The sequence below is a fragment of the Lycium barbarum genome, chromosome 10 (assembly GCF_019175385.1).
Source record: "Lycium barbarum isolate Lr01 chromosome 10, ASM1917538v2, whole genome shotgun sequence".
Lineage (NCBI taxonomy): Eukaryota > Viridiplantae > Streptophyta > Magnoliopsida > Solanales > Solanaceae > Lycium > Lycium barbarum.
Window position 1 is genome coordinate 104,587,006 of NC_083346.1, and position 17,543 is coordinate 104,604,548.

At 38.8% G+C, this 17,543-nt stretch overlaps 1 protein-coding gene across 1 annotated transcript; it reads left to right on the forward strand.

Annotated features, from left to right (window-relative positions):
• The first annotated feature begins 10,064 nt into the window (after window positions 1-10,064).
• LOC132613232 (uncharacterized) lies at window positions 10,065-10,586 on the forward strand. The gene has a single exon (XM_060327269.1). It carries the CDS (start codon window positions 10,065-10,067, stop codon window positions 10,584-10,586), a length of 522 nt encoding a protein of 173 aa, XP_060183252.1.
• Window positions 10,587-17,543: the final 6,957 nt, after the last annotated feature.

The window sequence follows — 17,543 nt, forward strand, 5'->3', positions numbered from 1 at the left end:
TGACAAATGATTTATCTGTGGACTCCACTTTGGCATGACATACCCTTTTAAAGTAGCATCTTCATGTAAACTATTCAGATTTCTGGCCAGGACTTCAGCAACAATAATGAAGAGGGTTGGAGAAAGTGGATCCCCTTGTTTTAGACCTTTTGAAGACTTAAAACATCCATGAGACTGCCCATTGATTAATATTGAATACCAATTATTTGAGACCAGCCTCCATGCTATGTCTATGACCACCTCAGAAGTAACCAAACTGCCTTAGCACTTTAGTAAAAAAGATCCATGAAACCATGTCATATGTGTAACACCCCGTAAACTTGAACTAGGTGTGAATGTGTAAACCTTTAGTATTAAGATGATATTATATCTATATAAAACCATTCTTGATGAATTCGGGTAGGAGATGGTTGTTTTGAAGTCAAACCAACTAGTGAAGTTCTTAAGGCCTCTTAAATTCGCCTAAGTTTTGGTAGGTCTGTCTTCTGGGCGATTTTCATGAAAATTTGTTGCGAATTTGGAAAATCTTCCTTGATGAAAGTTGTAGATCTTTGAAATATCTTTCCAACGGTAGGTCTCCCAGCCTAAGAAACGTTGTGTACAAAGAGTTATGCCCGTTTTACTAAATTCTGTCTTCACTGGAAATTTTCATGACTTCGACGGAGCAGATCGACGCTCCGTCCTTTGAATCGTCGATTGTGAGGAAAATAAAGATTGCTCACTGGAAATTTGATGAATTCGACGGAGCATATCGACGCTTCGTCCTTTGAACCGTCGATTGTGCCTGCCGGGCTGAAAATTTATAAGTTGCAAAATTTTAGTTTTTCTTCCATTCTTTTCACTCTCAAAAACCCTAAGGACGAAAATATCTCTCTAGGGCTCCAACACTAAGGTAAGAACATCTTAATCATTGATTATCAATCCTAACAATAATCCCATGATTCTTGTGACCAAAACCTAGGGTTGCAACATAATTCTTCCCAAAGTGATTCAAGCTAGGGTTTGGGTGTTCTTCATTAGAAAAGTGATTTGTTAAACCTTGTTTAACAAACTAAGGTATGTCTCCCTTTTAAAAACCTTATTTTGGATGTATGTCTATTTTGGTAACCCTTTTGACTATGAAGGTAATTTGTATGTCTCTTTTGAAAATCCTTTTTTGACTATGAAGGTGATTTGTATGTCTCTCTTTTATAAACCTTATTACGGATATATGTCTTTTTCTCGAAAGTTCTTTATTGAATAAAAAGGGTGAACTTTTCATACAAAACCTTACTGATAAAAAGGGCAAACTCTCTTGAAAGATCGATTCTTTATAAAAGCATGTTTTGAATGATATGATGAATTAGTTTTACACTCTTGAAATCTATTATAGGTTTGATTAATGGTTAATGTGTGTGAGGGGACAAACCCACATTAAACCTAGATTGTAACAAACCCTACATATGTATGTGATATTATGAATGTTTTCCTCTATAGGAGGTGCTTAATAATGATGGTTAAGGGTTGGTAATGATATTCTCATTGATGAATTAGGACGTGGAATCTTTCGTAAAGAAGTTATACGTTTTCAAAACATTCTTTGAAATGATTTATCTTTACGATATGACATAATGAACCTTAATGGTAAATGGTGATGTGATTACCTTGGGATGAATTGTAATTCGGCTTTTATGCTATGAACTCTGTGGATGTGATTTTGCCTAGCCATTCGGGAGGATGAGTGGTCACCGGGGTTTTCATATTCCGGTGTGCTTACGCCTAGCCATTCGGGAGGATGAGTGGTCACCGGGGTGTGCTTACGCCTAGCCATTCGGGAGGATGAGTGGTCACCGGGGTTTTCATATTCCGGTGTGCTTACGCCTAGCCATTCGGGAGGATGAGTGGTCACCGGGTTTTTCATATTCCTAGTGTGGTAATTGCCTAGCCATTCGGAAGGAGGAGTGGCCACTACCGGGTTCGCTATCCGGGGTGTGATTCAAGCCTAGCTATTCGGGGGGAAGGATAGCCACCGCTGGGTTGGCTACCTGGGGTGTGATGTATGCCTAGCTATTCGAGAGGAAGGATAGCCACCGAGAATTATATGTTCCAGTGTGGTGCGCTATGCGCGATATGATTGATTCTTGGGCCTGTATTGGCATGTGTGATATTCTTATTCTCTCGTGGAACTGTTGTTGACAATCATGATCAATTTGAAAGGCATAATTGAAAGTTATAAATTGACAAAAGGCTATGTAATCGGTTTTGATAATTCTTATTGAGATACATATGCTGAATACCCGTTTTTTATATCGATTAATGGATTTGTAAACTGTTTAACAAATGATATTAAAAATCACAAATTGTAATGACTGTTTTTTTATACTATCCTTTCAGAACTGATTTCTTTATGTATTATTATATTTTATTTTTATAATACTTATTGTCCCCGAGGCACTCACTGAGTACGAAAGTACTCAGGCATACCATTGTTGTTTTTGATGGTATGTTAGGTAACGGAGAAGAGCAGGTTCGTGATACTCTCGACGCTTAGGAGAACTTGCTGCTGCTGTTGGTTTGGCGAGCCCACATCCTTGTTCGTGGACACTTCCTGTTTCATTTACTATTCTAGATTTTCGGGCTGCATCCCGAAGTTAGATGATTGCTGTGTCTCTTAGAAGCTCCATAGATAGTGGTCAGAATTGTGGATAGATTGTCAAAGTCTCGTACGACTTACTGGGTGGTTGCCACGTTTATGACTATTACTTATATTAGACTTCCGTTGATCTTATTTCATAATTATGATCCTGATATATGCAGTTATTTATAACTTTGTTTAATTTAATAAGGAAAGATTATTAAAAAGAAACTTGATGTTACATTTATTTTATAAACTGCTGGAGGTGAATGTTGAACCTGGCGGGTTCAAGTGTTATTATTGCATTGTTTAGGTTCTTCCGATGTTGTTTATGACGTCGGATGCCGGTCACGTCTAGGGTGGGTTTTGGGGCGTGACAATATGCTTTAGCCATATCTAGCTTTACCACTACGTTATGCATTTTGTGTCTCTTATTAATGTCTCTGATGATTTCTTGTGCCAACAATACATTCTCCACAATACTTCGTCCCTTAAGAAAACCAGTCTGAGTGTTGGAGATAATACAAGGTAGAATTGAGACAATCCTTTCATGCAACACTTTAGATATGATCTTGTTGGCAAAAGTGCTTAGACTAATGGGCCTTAAATCAGTAAAGGTAGAAACCACTCCTTTCTTTGGTATGAGAACAAGATTAGTATGAGTGATGAATCTAGGCAACTCCTAACCACAAAAGAAAGTCGTTAACATCTTTGTCACATCCTCTCCAATAATATGCCAACAGTTTAAAAAAAAAATGGCCTGAGAAACCATCTGGTCCACTGGTGCTATCAGCATTCATCCCAAAAACTGCAAGCTTGACCTCTTCATTACTAGGAAAGACTCTCATACATTCATTTTATTCCTATGAAACCAGTGTAGGAATTTTCTTTAGCATCTCATAATCAGTAGAGGTAGATTCATACCTGAAAAGGTTCTGGTAAAATGACACTGCCTCCTGTCCAATGTCATTATTAGAGTTTATCCAATCTCCTTGACTATTTTGAATGCTATGCAGTGCCAATTTTTTTCTTCTTCCTTTGACATATGAGTGAAAGAACTTTGTGTTTCTATCACCATCCTTGAACCACCTCATCCCAGATTTCTGCTTCCAATACTCTTCCTCGAAATGTAGATATCTGTTCAAATCAGCTTGGGCTTTATGTAAGGCTATCCTATTCAAATTGTAAGGATTCAATTCAAACTTCAACTCCTTAACTTTGATATCATCTTGCATAGTGGAAATCTGCTAGAAAATATTGCCATATGTGTCCCTACTCCATTTTGCCAAAGCCTGTTTCACCTTTTTCATTTTAGCCTGAAATTCTGTGAATGGATTAGCTGCAAAATCCAAACACTAATTATTCTGAACCACTTCCAAGAACTCTGGATGATTAGTCCAAAAGTTAAGGAATTTAAAAGGCTTCACAACCACTTCCTCATGACTGTCACAAATAACATGGAGAGGAGCATGGTTTGATCCATGTCTGATTAGATGGGAAACTTCAGATGAAGGGAGTACATCCATGAACTCATGATTTCCAAAGACTCTATCTAGCTTCTTAAAAATGCAATCCTCTTCTATTCTTCCATTCCACCAAGTATATTTACTACCAATGAACTTCAACTCTAAGAGACCACAAGTATTCACAAAATGAGCAAAATCAGCAGTTTCAGTGTGATGCACTGGGAGGCCTCCCAACTTTTCTTCGGGATATAGAATCACATTGAAATCACCCCCAACAAACCAAGGCTCTTGAATATTCAGCTACTTGACCTACAGAATCCCATAAAACCTGTCTCTTAGCAGCAGTGCACTTAGCATATACAACTGTGACGTATGCAACTTGCTGCAGATTGATATGAGTTATTTTAATAGTAACATGTTGCGCTGCATCAACAATAACTTGAGATTGCCAGTCATCAGTCCAGAAAAGCCAAATCTTCTTTGATATGTTAACCATTGCATTTTGAATGCCTAACCTCCTTCTATAAGATACAAGTTCCTCAGGCTCTTGGAAAGGCTCCATAAGTGCTATATATGAGTAATGATGCCTCCTATGTAACTCAGCTCATCTCTCAAAGGAATTTTGAGTGTTAATTGACCTAATATTCCAAAATAGGAGTTTGTCTAGCATTGATCACTGAGGGATTTAATCTTATTACTCATTGTTGTAACCTGCAGTGGAAGCAAAGTGTTTTGCTTGTTCTTCTTCCCACAACTTTTGAGGTTATTAATCTACCTAGGAGATCAATCTCCTTCTCTTGCCATTTGATCAATATTTGCATCCAGAGACTCATGCTCTTGCATGTCTCTTTGCTGTATAAGCGAATGATCATCAGATTCTGGTTTTGCTTATTCTACTACTTATAATGTTGGATTTCCTGGATCCAAAGTGGTTGGATTCTCTCCCTTGTCTGTGACCTTTTCATCACTATTCACTTCCATTTGATCTCTAGCAGACACCTCCACAGCTAAAGGTTTATCTGGAACCAAATTTGTAGAAACAAAACTGGAATGTTCTGTGCTGCTTTCTACATCTTCTTTATTATCCTCTTTGGTCCCCACAGGATCTTGCCATTTTAACAATTCAGAACTATCAACAGGTTGTTGATCACCAGCTGACATCTGTGTATCAGGAACAACTTCTGCCACTTCTACTAGTTCTCCTGATTTCTTATTATCACAAATTATTTTTTTTGCCAAAAGAAGCTTCTATCCATGGTTTTGTATACTCTAATCTATCTCCTTCGGTGAAGCATCTGCCTTGACTGAATTCTCTTCATGAACTTCCAGCATCTCTTCATTTTTGTTTGCCAAAGCATCAAACATGTTTGCAGTGCCATCTGGTTAGATTCGGTATCCTTAACCTGTCCTATAATATCTCTTTTGTCTACCTTAGCTTTCCATCCTTGAAGAGGCTTATTATACCCCCCCCCCCCCCCTTTGTATCTTCTTCTTCTGATTTGCTGCTCTTGCTTCTCCTTTTTCTGATTCACCTTATCTTCCTCTTTTTTCCTAGAATTGCTCTCAACTGCTTGGGCAACATCCTTATTGGTTTTTCTTTCCACCTTGCCATCAGTTTTTTCCACAGCATTCTTTTTGTTTTGATTTCCTTTTGAAGTATCTCCTTGTTTTGTATCTTCCTCTTCTTCCTCCTCATTAGGATATAATTCACGATGAATCTTAAAATAATCCTTTTCATTATGACCTTGCAACTTACAAGTCTTGCAATACTTTGGTAGGTGATCATAGTTGATCTAAATCCGTTTGTCAATGATTTATCCAGGTCCTTTTTTCTTCATGCCAATGTTTACCCTTTGAGGAAAATCACTTAGCAGATCGACTTCCACCTTAACCCTTGCACAACTTGGTCTGGTTTGATTCCTAGTAGCCATGTCAACTTGCAAAGGTTTACTAACAACCGATGCAAGAGTAAAAATAACTTCTATGACAAAAAAATTAGGAGGCAAAAATGGATAGGAAATCCATGCAATTGCTGTAGTAGTCTCCGCATCTGGATCAAACCATGGATCTCATTTAAGGTTCTCATAGGATACCACCAATTCTGATGATTAATATAGAAAGCAGGCTTTGACAATAAATTTACATAATCTTCCACTAGAGTTGGACATATCAAAACATACCTATTCCTCAACAAACCAATGGAACAATCTCCTTTCAATTCACATTATTTTGGAATAAGTTTACGTAACTCTTTTATATCTGGCCAGCCATAAGAAAACTTTCCAACGATTGCATATTGCAAATTTTCACGTAGAATCATCTGCTCAATCTCCTCCTCATCCATAGAAATCTAGGTTCTCTATGCAAGTACGTAATCCTCTTTTGTAACAATGGAGGGAAGGAGACAGTTGTTTGTTTTGGTTTCACAACGTTTACATACGAGTGGGGCTGTATGGGTTATGGTATAGTGTTTGAGGGAGTCAAGGGTGACTGGACACCCTCCGGTGGAGGCTGTCCAATAGCCGTGGCGGCCATGGTGGCCTGAAAAGGGTAGGAATTTTTTTTAGGGTTTCGGCTATATTAGGGTTTCTCTTGAAGCAGATTGTTGCTTCAGTGATTAATGTTCCTCCGCTTGTTTCTTTCATATTTTAGACTTTAGCTGATTTTTTTTATTTTGTGAAAGCAAAGAGGAGCGTGGCAGTCATGCAAGCAAGTGAACTGCTGAAACACAGAAGAGTTAAAATCTGTTAGTGTGAATTTAAGTTGGTTTGGCACTTGATACATGTTAGTGTTATAGTTTAATCCATGATAAAAATATAGTGGTGCTTCCCACGCTAATGCGTTATCTAATAAATTTTCCATCAACTATTAAGTTATCCCACGTTAATTAGATTACATGTTTTATAATCTGTTAATGCCTCACTCAATTGTCATCAAATTCATAAATACTAAAATACTCAATCTCTAATTATGTTTAATCATAATTTAAGCCTCTTAAAGGTTGGTGATTACGGCGAAAACGACATTTAAGGGATAATCATAATTAATTGTATAAAATGTGGAGTTGTACTTCAGCCAAGTGGAGGATGCAATGCAAGCAAGGCTCGGTTAGTGTATATTTGTATAATATTTGATAGTTATAAAATGCTACTTTACTGATTAATTAATCGGTTTTAGACGTCCCTTTCTCTGTTGAAAGAGACAGATTAAAAAAATAAACCTAAAATGCAGTTAAAAGCTCTTATCATTGTTTTTGGAAGAAAGTGCCTCTACTTCAATAACTTATCAACTCTTGTTAGTCAAATGGAGGTTTTGGCACTTAGAAAATAAACTGGGATTATCGCTTAGTATATTATGTTTGAGTCATTTTCAGGCTCCATTAAATGAAAACGAACCACTAATGTGACTGCTAAGGAAGGTTGGATAATATTTACAAACTGCCAGGGCAACTCAATTAACTCAAAAATGGAAAAATCATAATTCCCACTTCAATTACTTACTTAGTTTTTGGTGTTGGTGTATTGGGCTAAATTCATAGAATACTGCTGGAACTCGGATCCGAACAGCACTTGGCGCTTCCGGTAAAGGTCTAATGATATCAAAGGAGTTAAATGGTCCGGTTGCGTGCTGTAACAAGATGGCACCGGTTGATAGACAACAATCAACTGTTACAAGTAGACCTTCCGCCTTCTACGGGGCATTAATAGGCTTTATTGCTCTCTTTATTGTACATCATTATTATGACATTAATGCACATTATTAGCTGGGGCACAATTCGTGGAATGTATGCCCCTAGTCCCTAGGATAAATAGGACTTATCATTTCATTGTAAAGGACATGAAAGCCAAGAGATGTACACATAATACATTGCACACTTTCAGTATTCTTTAATTTCTTTATTATACTTCAATCCAATAAGATCTGAGCCGGTAGCATGATCGAAGCAATAAGCCCGAAGCTACACCATAGATCTGCATCAAGGTTCAGGCTATTTTAACTATTTACTTTATTTATACATCATTCACATCGATTTAGTTGTCAATTATATTGTCTTTACTGGTCACTTTGATCCACGTGTCCTTAATCACGTACACAAATTCAACTTAACCGATTTCTGGATAAATAGTTTGATGCCCACCGTGAGGCTAGGACAGTTGTGGTAATCATTGTGACCACTGTTTGTTTTATTAACTCTTTGTAAACTTTGTTTCTTGCCTTAGCATCAATTACAGGTATGTCAGGAGTTAACGATAACACGAAGGTTGGGAACAATTCGGGCAACAATCAACTTAGTCCGAATGGCCAACCACTCTGAGATCCAGCAACATATCTGTTGCCCCAGAGCACAGACGGGGTAACAACAGGAGATAGGCAGGAGCATCCAGACATCGAGGAAACAACTCCTACCAACGAAACTCCCGCCGAGGCGATGTAGCTCTTAAGGGAGCAAAGCCACCCAATGAAGGTGGAAATGAAGCAGATGAAGCAGGTCATCACTTCTCTTATGTCCAATCCTCAAGCCAGAGTTATTGCTCCCGGTGCGACACTCATGATTCCAACCAATGGGAACGCTGCCACTAGCAGCGGACAAACAGCGGGAAGGAATGGATAGCTATCAGGGAGTGAATCTACCCCGGAAGATCCTTTCCAAGCAGGTTCGACAGTTCATGAGAGAATTCACCAGCAAAGTGGATCAGACAGCCAAGAAGGCTGAGAAAAATGCTAAGGAGTTTTGAAGGATCCTAACTCAAATACTTGGGGCTCCCCCATTGTGGAGGCACAGATGCCAAGAGGTACATCCAGTTGGCATATAAACCCGAGGCCGTGTCGGAGTTGATCCCAAAGAGAATCAATATGCATGACATCCCCAAGTACAACGGGACGACAGACCCGCACGAGCAGATCATGGCCTACACTATGGAGGTCAAAGGAACAAGAAATTGAGTTGGTACTGATCAAGAAGTTTGGTGAGACCCTCGCATGGGGGGTTCTAACGTGATACTCCTAGCTACTTGAGCATTGAATCACTCCTCGCCATGCTGGTTGACACGTTTATCAAGGCCCACGCAGGGGAAAGAAAGGTAAAAACTAGGAAGGCGGATATATTCTGCATCGCACAAGGAGAATCAAAATGTCTTCGGGACTTTATCACCCGGTTCCAGAAGGAATGCATGCTCCTTCCAGCGGTACCGTATGAGCTGGCTACCGAGGCTTTCGCCAAGGGGTTAAATCCCTCAAGTTCGGATGCTTCCCTGAAACTAAAAGAAAATCTCCTGGAGTTTCAGGCTACTACTTGGGAAGCTGTTCATAATAGGTATGAGTCGAAGATCCGGGTGGAAGACGAACTGCTGGGGACTCTCGAGGGAGAACTCCTTGGAAAAATGAACAAAGGTTTGGGTCCAGATAGGGGTTTCTCGAAGAATCTATTCCAGCCTTATTCACCTATCGATCATTGGAAAAATCAAATGCCAGTAAGAAAGAGAACCACAAAAAGAACAGTCATAGGTTGCAGAACCAGAACAAGGGTAATTCTTCAAGATCCTCTTCGAAGGGAACAGAATATCCAAAACATGCAGATTACAACTTTACCATCAATGAAGCGCAAATGGTGGCTATTCTAAGGACCCATCTGGCATAGTGTCCCTCTAAGCCCTTGCGATCCGATGTTAATACCAGGGTTCAAATGGTGTGGTGCGATTTCCATGAGACCTCTGAGCACAAAGCAACGGATTGCAGGAATCTCCGGGAAAAGGTGGCCAACATGCTTAACAGAGGGTATCTCTCAGAATACCTAAATTAAAAGGCAAGAAACAATTATGGGAGAGCTAGACCTTCTGATGAGAAGAATGTCCTGATGCCCCTTCGCACGTTTCTAATATGATTTTTGATGGATCTATAATCGTCGATACCAGTTTCACCGCTTCAAGAAGATGAAGATCTCTATAACATGAGAAAAAAGGACTCGGGAACTCTTAGATGAAGACATGATTACCTTCTCTGCCGAGGATGATACAGGTGTCACTTTACTACATAATGACGCCTTAGTTATCACTGTGTTCATCGACTGCTTCCAAGTAAAGCAAGTGATGGTCGATCCGGGGAGTTCTGCCAATATCATGCACTTGAAGGTGGTGGAGGAGATGGGACTGCTGGAAAAACTCATACCAGCTGTAAGGACCTTTGCTGGTTTCAACATGTTTAGTGAAATAACTAAGGGAGAGATCGACTTGCTCATGGAAGCCGGAGGAGTTATCAAAGAAATGAAGTTCTACGTTATTGACGGAGACATTCGTTATAACGCAATCTTTGAAAGACCTTGGCTCCATGACATGAAGGCAGTTTCCTCAACTCTGCACTTGCGGCTGAAGTTCCCTACTTCAGAAGGGATCAGAAAGATCCAGGGGATCAACCGGCATCAAAGGAGACGTTCGCAATTGAGGAGCCTAAGGCAGGCGAAGCAGCCCCAGCCGATCAATAGCAATCACAGGAGTCGCAACCTATCCTAAAAGCAGTTCAGCAAACTCCCATAAGATATAAAAATGAGGTGGGTTTGAAGGAAGAACTCGAGGACAAGTACAGAGTTACGAGATATTTTCAGCTGCTTGACGACTCCGATGCCACAAAATCTATGACCGAAGAGCTCGAGCAAATCACTTTGCATCCGGATCTACTGGAAAGAGAGGTATCCTAGGCATGGGGCTAACCCCAGAGCTCAAAGAGTTGTTTCTTAATTATTTAAAAGATAATAGTGATTGTTTTGCTTGGTCCTACAAAGACATGACAGGGATACCCTCAGATGTGGCGACCCACAAGCTTGGGCTGGACCTCAGTTTCCTGCATGTGACCCAATAGAAGCAACCCATTATCGAGGTCCACAACTGGTTTGTTAAGGAAGAGGTATCCCGTTTCTTAAATATAGGGTCCATACGGGAATTCAAATAACCTGATTGGTTAGGAAACGTAGTCGTGGTACCAAAGAAAGAAAATAAATTTAGGACGTGTATCGATTTTAAAGAACTTAATAAAACATGTGCGAAGGACTCATTTTTGCTTTCGAGTATAGATCAGATGATGGATGCTATGGCTAATCACGGGCTAATGAATTTTCTTGATGCCTACTCCAGGTATAACCAAATCAGGATGCACTCGGAGAATTAAGAGAAAACATCCTTCATCACAAATTTTGGAACCTATTGTTATAACATAATGCACTTCGGGTTAAAAAATGGCGGAGCCACTTATTAGAAGCTTGTCAATAAAATGTTCGTATGACAAATAAATAAGAAAATGGAAGTTTATATGGATGACATGCTGGTTAAGAGTCTCTGTATAGGGGACCATCTGAGTCACCTGCAGGAAACATTTGAGATCCTGCGGTAGTTCAACATGAAGCTCAACCCAGAAAAATGTGCTTTCGAGGTAGGATCTGGAAAGCTTCTAGGTTTTCTTGTCTGTCAAATGGGGATAGAAATAAATCCAGACAAAATTAAGCCAATCAAGGACATTCTGGACACTCTGGAGGATTTGAAGGCAGTACAACGGTTGACCAACAGGATCGTCAGCACTGAGCAGATTCATATCCCGATCATCGAAAAAATGTCACAAGTTCTTCTTATTGCGGAAGAAAAAGAACGACTTCAAATGGACACTGGAGTGCCAGCAAGTGCTTCGTGAACTGAAAGCATATGACGAGCTCTGGGCATATAGGTTTTTTTTGCTCGTACTCGGTCAAATTATAGTATAGTTTAAGATATCATCCCACAGAAATTGAAACCACCTAGGCTACAGATTTATATTATTCCGGTTACTATTTGAGAGAATCAAATTGATGAAAAGAGAGTAGTGTCTTAAATTTTTAAATTACTTAAACAAAACAAACAATTTCCTAAAGGTTTAAAAAAAGTTGGGAATAATTGATGTCACTTGGTAATACTATTATAAGACAATCTTAATGTAATATATTTCACGAAAGAATAATTTCTTATTGCTAATAAAATTACATTGTCTCATTTGAAAATAATCAATTAATAGCACTCCTTGAGGTTATGCATATTAATTAAATTATATCTAATGACAACTAAAATGTGTCATAAGGCATAAAGACCTCTTGAGATTAGTCTTTATATCAATGAACTTATTTGAGTCAATTCCTCCATGAGGATTAGAATTAAAAGAAATAAGATAAAGATATCCTTAAATCAATACACTTGCTTGAGTCAATTGCTTCTTACGAATTAGATTTGAAAGAAGCAAGATCAAATATTTGGAATAATATATAACTAAAAATTATTACTACTCTAATATTTTATGCAATAATTATAAAGTATTAACTTTGCTTCGTGAGAATTACAAAACTAATACAAGAATAACCACAACATAAAGTATAATAGAGTAGCGATCATATTTAGGAAAAGTATAAAATTCCAACACAAAGTAAATATAGAGATAAAGAACTTTAGGACAAGGAATAATTAAAATAAAGATAAATACTATAATAACATACCAAGCTTGATCAACTATCCCCATAAAATGATATTACTCCATTAAGGAGTATAGAAACAAAAGATCTAAAAGATTTTAAAATAATTAAAAAATAAAAAATAAAAAGAAAGAAAGAGCAAGAACAAAATTAGAGACAAAAGTGGTTATTTTCCTACTACTCAAGATGTCTTCTATACAAAGAGTTGCCTTCTATTTATAGAAGTGAATTTCCTCATTAAACGAGAAAATGTAGTGTGAGGAAGATGTATCTTGAGAAGATATCTTTTGAGAAAAATATAGGCCAAAGTCATAGATGGACCCCTGAACTTGTCCTGATTTTCCATTTAGACCCCCCAATTGAAACGTTAACCATCTGAACCCCCCGAGCATAAGATAAACTGTGCCATTTGAACACCTCGTGCCAGCTGGGCACACATCTAAAGCTCACTGCTTTAAACAGAGCGTGAGAGACCAAATTTCTTCTTTTTTAAAATTTTTAATCATTAAAAATTAATTTTAACAAAAACTCTATTTAAATAATTAAAAAAAAATTGAAAAACCCAACCCATCCTCTCCGATAGCCCACTCACCACCGCAGCTGCCTCCGCCGCCGCCGATTTTTTTTTTTAAATTTTTAATCATTAAAAAATAATTTTAACAAAAAATCTATTTTAAAATCTATTTAAATAATTTAAAAAAATTGAAAACCCCAACCCATCCTCTCAGATAGCCCACCTTGCCGCCGCAGCTGGCTCCACCTCTACTGCCGCCGCTACCTCCTCCGCCGCTGCCGCCGCTTTCTTTTTTAAAATTTTAATCATTAAAAATTAATTTTAACAAAAACACTATTTTAAATCTATTTAAATAATTAAAAAAAATGAAAAACCCAACGCATCCTCTCCGATAGCCCACTTCACCACCGCCACTGCCGCCGCTGCCTCCTCCTCCGCCGCCGCCGCTGCTCCACTTCAAAATCTATTTAAACAAATCTCCGACGAAAAACGACACCATTTTTTTAATTCTTTAAATAGATTTTGAAGCGGCGGAAGAGGGGACAACGGCGGCAGTGGCGGTGGTAAAGTGGGCTATCGGAGAGGATGGGTTGGGTTTTTCAATTTATTTTAATTATTTAAATAGATTTTAAAATAGAGTTTTTGTTAAAATAAATTTTTAATGATTAAAAATTTAAAAAAAGAAAGCGGCGGCAGCGGCGGAGGAGGCAGCGGCGGCAGTAGAGGCGGATGCAGCTGCGGCAGCAAGGTGGGCTATCGGAGAGGATGGGTTGGGTTTTTAAATTTTTTTAATTATTTAAATATATTTTAAAATACAGTTTTTGTTAAAATTAATTTTTAATGATTAAAAATTTTAAAAAAAGAAAGCGGAGGCTGCGGCGGCAGTAGTGGCGGAGGCAGCTGCGGTGGTGAGTGGGCTATCGGAGAGGATGGGTTGGGGTTTTCAATTTTTTTAAATTATTTAAATAGAGTTTTTGTTTAAAATTAATTTTTTTTTTGACATGACTTTTAAAAAAAAAAAAAACAGGTAACATGACATGGCTTATTTGTATGGGTCTATTTTTTCATGTCACAGCAAGTGAGCTTCACGCGTGTACCCAACTGGCACGAGGGGTTCAGTTGAGGGGTCTAAATGAAACATCAGGACAAGTTCAGGGGTCCATCTATGACTTTGGCCAAAAATATATCCTTGATGATGATGTAACTTCACTTCTTTTATTGTGAAGCAGATGTGCCACAATCTCCTCTTTTATTTCATCTTCAGCTATATTCATGGTTTTCTTATTTCCTGCAAAATATTGTTAGAAAACACATAGAAATTGAAATATTATATAACTTCTTTATTTAAAATAGTATATTTTTAATTATATAATATATGTATATTTTATATCCATCAACTTACCGTTCATCTCCTCCCATGTCGAATCCAAGGGACGGTGAACAACCGTTAGTTTATTTGGCTATTTCAGAGGTTGCGGTAAGCGCTGCTTTGGTACGGGAAGAGCAAGGTATGCAATTTCCCATATATTATGTGATTAGAGTCATGTCTGGGGCCGAAGCACGGTACCCGCTTCTGGAAAGATTGGCCTTCGCTTTAGTGATGGCATCACGAAAGCTTCAGCCATGTTTCCAATGCCACCGAATTTCCGTTTTGACCACGTTCCTATTACGGAATATGCTCCACAAACCCAAAATTTTGGGACGGTTGGCAAAGTGTCCAGTAGAGTTAAGCGAGTTTGATATGGAGTACAAGCCACAGACTGCGATCAAGTCTTAAGTTCTTGCAGACTTTGTCGCCGATTTCAATTCGGGTATAACTCACCAAGATGAAAAGGAAGCTTCCTTGGTACTGGCGCTACACCTTAGGTTTGGATGCTCTATATTGATGGAGCATCTAACGTAAAAGGAACCGGTTTGGGGGTAGTCCTACATATCCCTACAAGAGATATTCCGAGGCAGCAATAAATAATGTACCTTTAACTAATAAAGAAGCACAATATGAGGCTTTGATTGCAGGTCTCGAATTAGCTCAGGGACTAGGTGCGGAATTCATTGAGGCAAAATGCGACTCCCTGCTAGTGGTGACCCAAGTCCACTGCGTATTCGAAGCCTACAAGGAGCGCATGATGCGGTACCTCGAAAGGGTGTGGAAGTTGCATTCTAGGTTCCAAGAATGGGTGGTGGTACACGTATCTAGGGAAGAAAACATGGAAGCGAATGCCTTTGTGTAACGACCCGTTAGATCGTTTTGGTTGTTTTCTCATTTTTGCTTATATTGACCTTATGAACCCGCTTGTTTGCTTGTTTTGGGATTATTGTATAGTGGGTGTGGTTAACACGATTCCCGAGGTTGTTGTAATCTCTTAAGAATGGAAATTTGCTAAGTTAAGGAATCTTTAAGTGTTGGGTTGACTTTAGGCATCATCGGGAGTATTTGATTTATTTGGGAATTTTGTCAATTCCACGAGCTTCAGAACGTCGAATATAGGATGTTTGAGTGTTTGGTTTAGTTCCTGAGGGTCTTTGGGGCATTTTTGTCATTTGGTCAGAAAGTTTATTTTTGCCCGTTCGGGGTTGACTTGGTCAGCGAGACCTTATTTTGGAATTACGAGTGGACGATTGAGTTTATAGCGCGTTTTTACATGTGTTTGTTTATTTGGTTTGTGTCGGGGAGGTTCTGAGAGAGTCTCGAGATTTCGGGTGATGTGAGTCAAAAACCAAATTTCTGTTAGTTCTGGTGCACGTGCAGGTGCGAGAGTGGTCCCGTCCCTGCGGATGCGCTCCAGCGATTGGAGGCCCGTAGGAGCGAGACTTTGAGGATTTGGCCTGGGTCCACTTCGGCGAAGATATTCACACAGAAGCGAGACCTCAGCTGCGTGGGTAGTCCCGCAGGGGCGTGACCGAGATATTTTTTGAGAGGTACGCCTTGGAAAGGTTATTTCTGCCGGTGCGAGTTTGCTGGTGCAAGCCTTAGTGCGCAGGTGCACGTATCGCTGAACAAAATGAGGTTTAAGTGTCTTCCTTCTTTGGACATTCCATTTCTAAACCCTTAAGTTTGAGAGCGTTCTTGGAGGAGAATTGAAGAAAATTCAAGGTAGAATCAGTGGGTAAGTCTCCTAACTCGATTTATGATTATTTCCATGATTAGAATCAAAATACCATGCTTAGAATGTTGATTTTAAGAGAAATATTGAAGGGTTTTGGAACCCAACCTAAAATTTCAGGGTTTTAGAAATTGAGCATGAATTGGTGATTATTATTAGATGATTTTCAATTTATGGGTTATATCAAGTATGAGGAACATAATTCTAGGATCAATTTACTGTTTTGCCATTTGGGGTCGGAATCCTAATTTTAGGGCTAAATTTGAGGGTTTTGGATTATATAGCTATATGGGTGTTGTTGGATTCGTGTTCTAATGAATAATCCATATTTGATTAGACTTTGTTCGTTTGGAGACTATGCGAAATGGCAACGGGCTTCGTGATTCGAGGTTCGGCAACTCCAGGTATGTTGAGACCTCAAACTCTTTCTTGAGTATGTGTGTTGGATAAAATGAACCAAATAAAAGGGTAATTGGGTGAATTAAGGGGGTTCCGATACTTGTGAGGTGAAGAGCACTAGTATCGGATACCGCTCATCATGTTATGGGTACTTGTACAGTTTCAATTGTATAGTTGGTCTGAATGCCATGTCTGGGCACTAGCTGATAGAATAGTACGATCTTTTGGATCTGTGATTGCGGTCAGATACCCGTACTTTATGTCTCTTATCATTATTTTCCTGTCTTGTCTGTTTGTATGTATATCACTCATACATATATCCTCGTTGGAATGAAAAGAATTAAAAAGGTGAAGCCTTTACGGTATTATGAACATGAGAATGAACTATGCTTTTATACTTGTTCTTGACTTGATACATGCCATATTTATGCTTTACATGCATTCATGCATACGATTGAGGATATGATTGTGAGGCCGATGGGATCTTGTTCCGAACGAGTGATGATGTTGGCATGTTATATTAACAATTGAGCCCGGTTGTGTAATGACCAGTTTAGTCATTATTGCATTACTGACCCTTTCTCGAGCTTCGTTAGCTCACTTTTGACATGAAAAGACCATTAATATGCTTCCCGAGGTGTTCGGTGTTGATTTTGGTAACTTTTTGGGAAAAATGATTTTATATGTCTTACTTGTTGATGTTTGATATGAGGATAGTATTCTATATGGCTTGTGTAGCCTTTTCATGATATTGTTGGCAAGCCCATGCATGGTACTTGTGATATTGATCTAACTGCTGATGATGAGATCATGCTTACTGTTGAGTTGATTTATGTAAGCCTTGATAGAGCTTATAGTGTTGCGACTTCCACAGCATATTCGTTGGCATTTATTGCATTGATTTAGCATTTATGCATTCATACATTCAAACATGATGGAAATGGTTTAGAACTGATTAATGAAAGGC

Bases quoted from the DNA above. Each gene is read 5' to 3' on its own strand.
- LOC132613232 (XM_060327269.1), top strand. From the start codon at position 10,065: ATGATTACCTTCTCTGCCGAGGATGATACAGGTGTCACTTTACTACAT.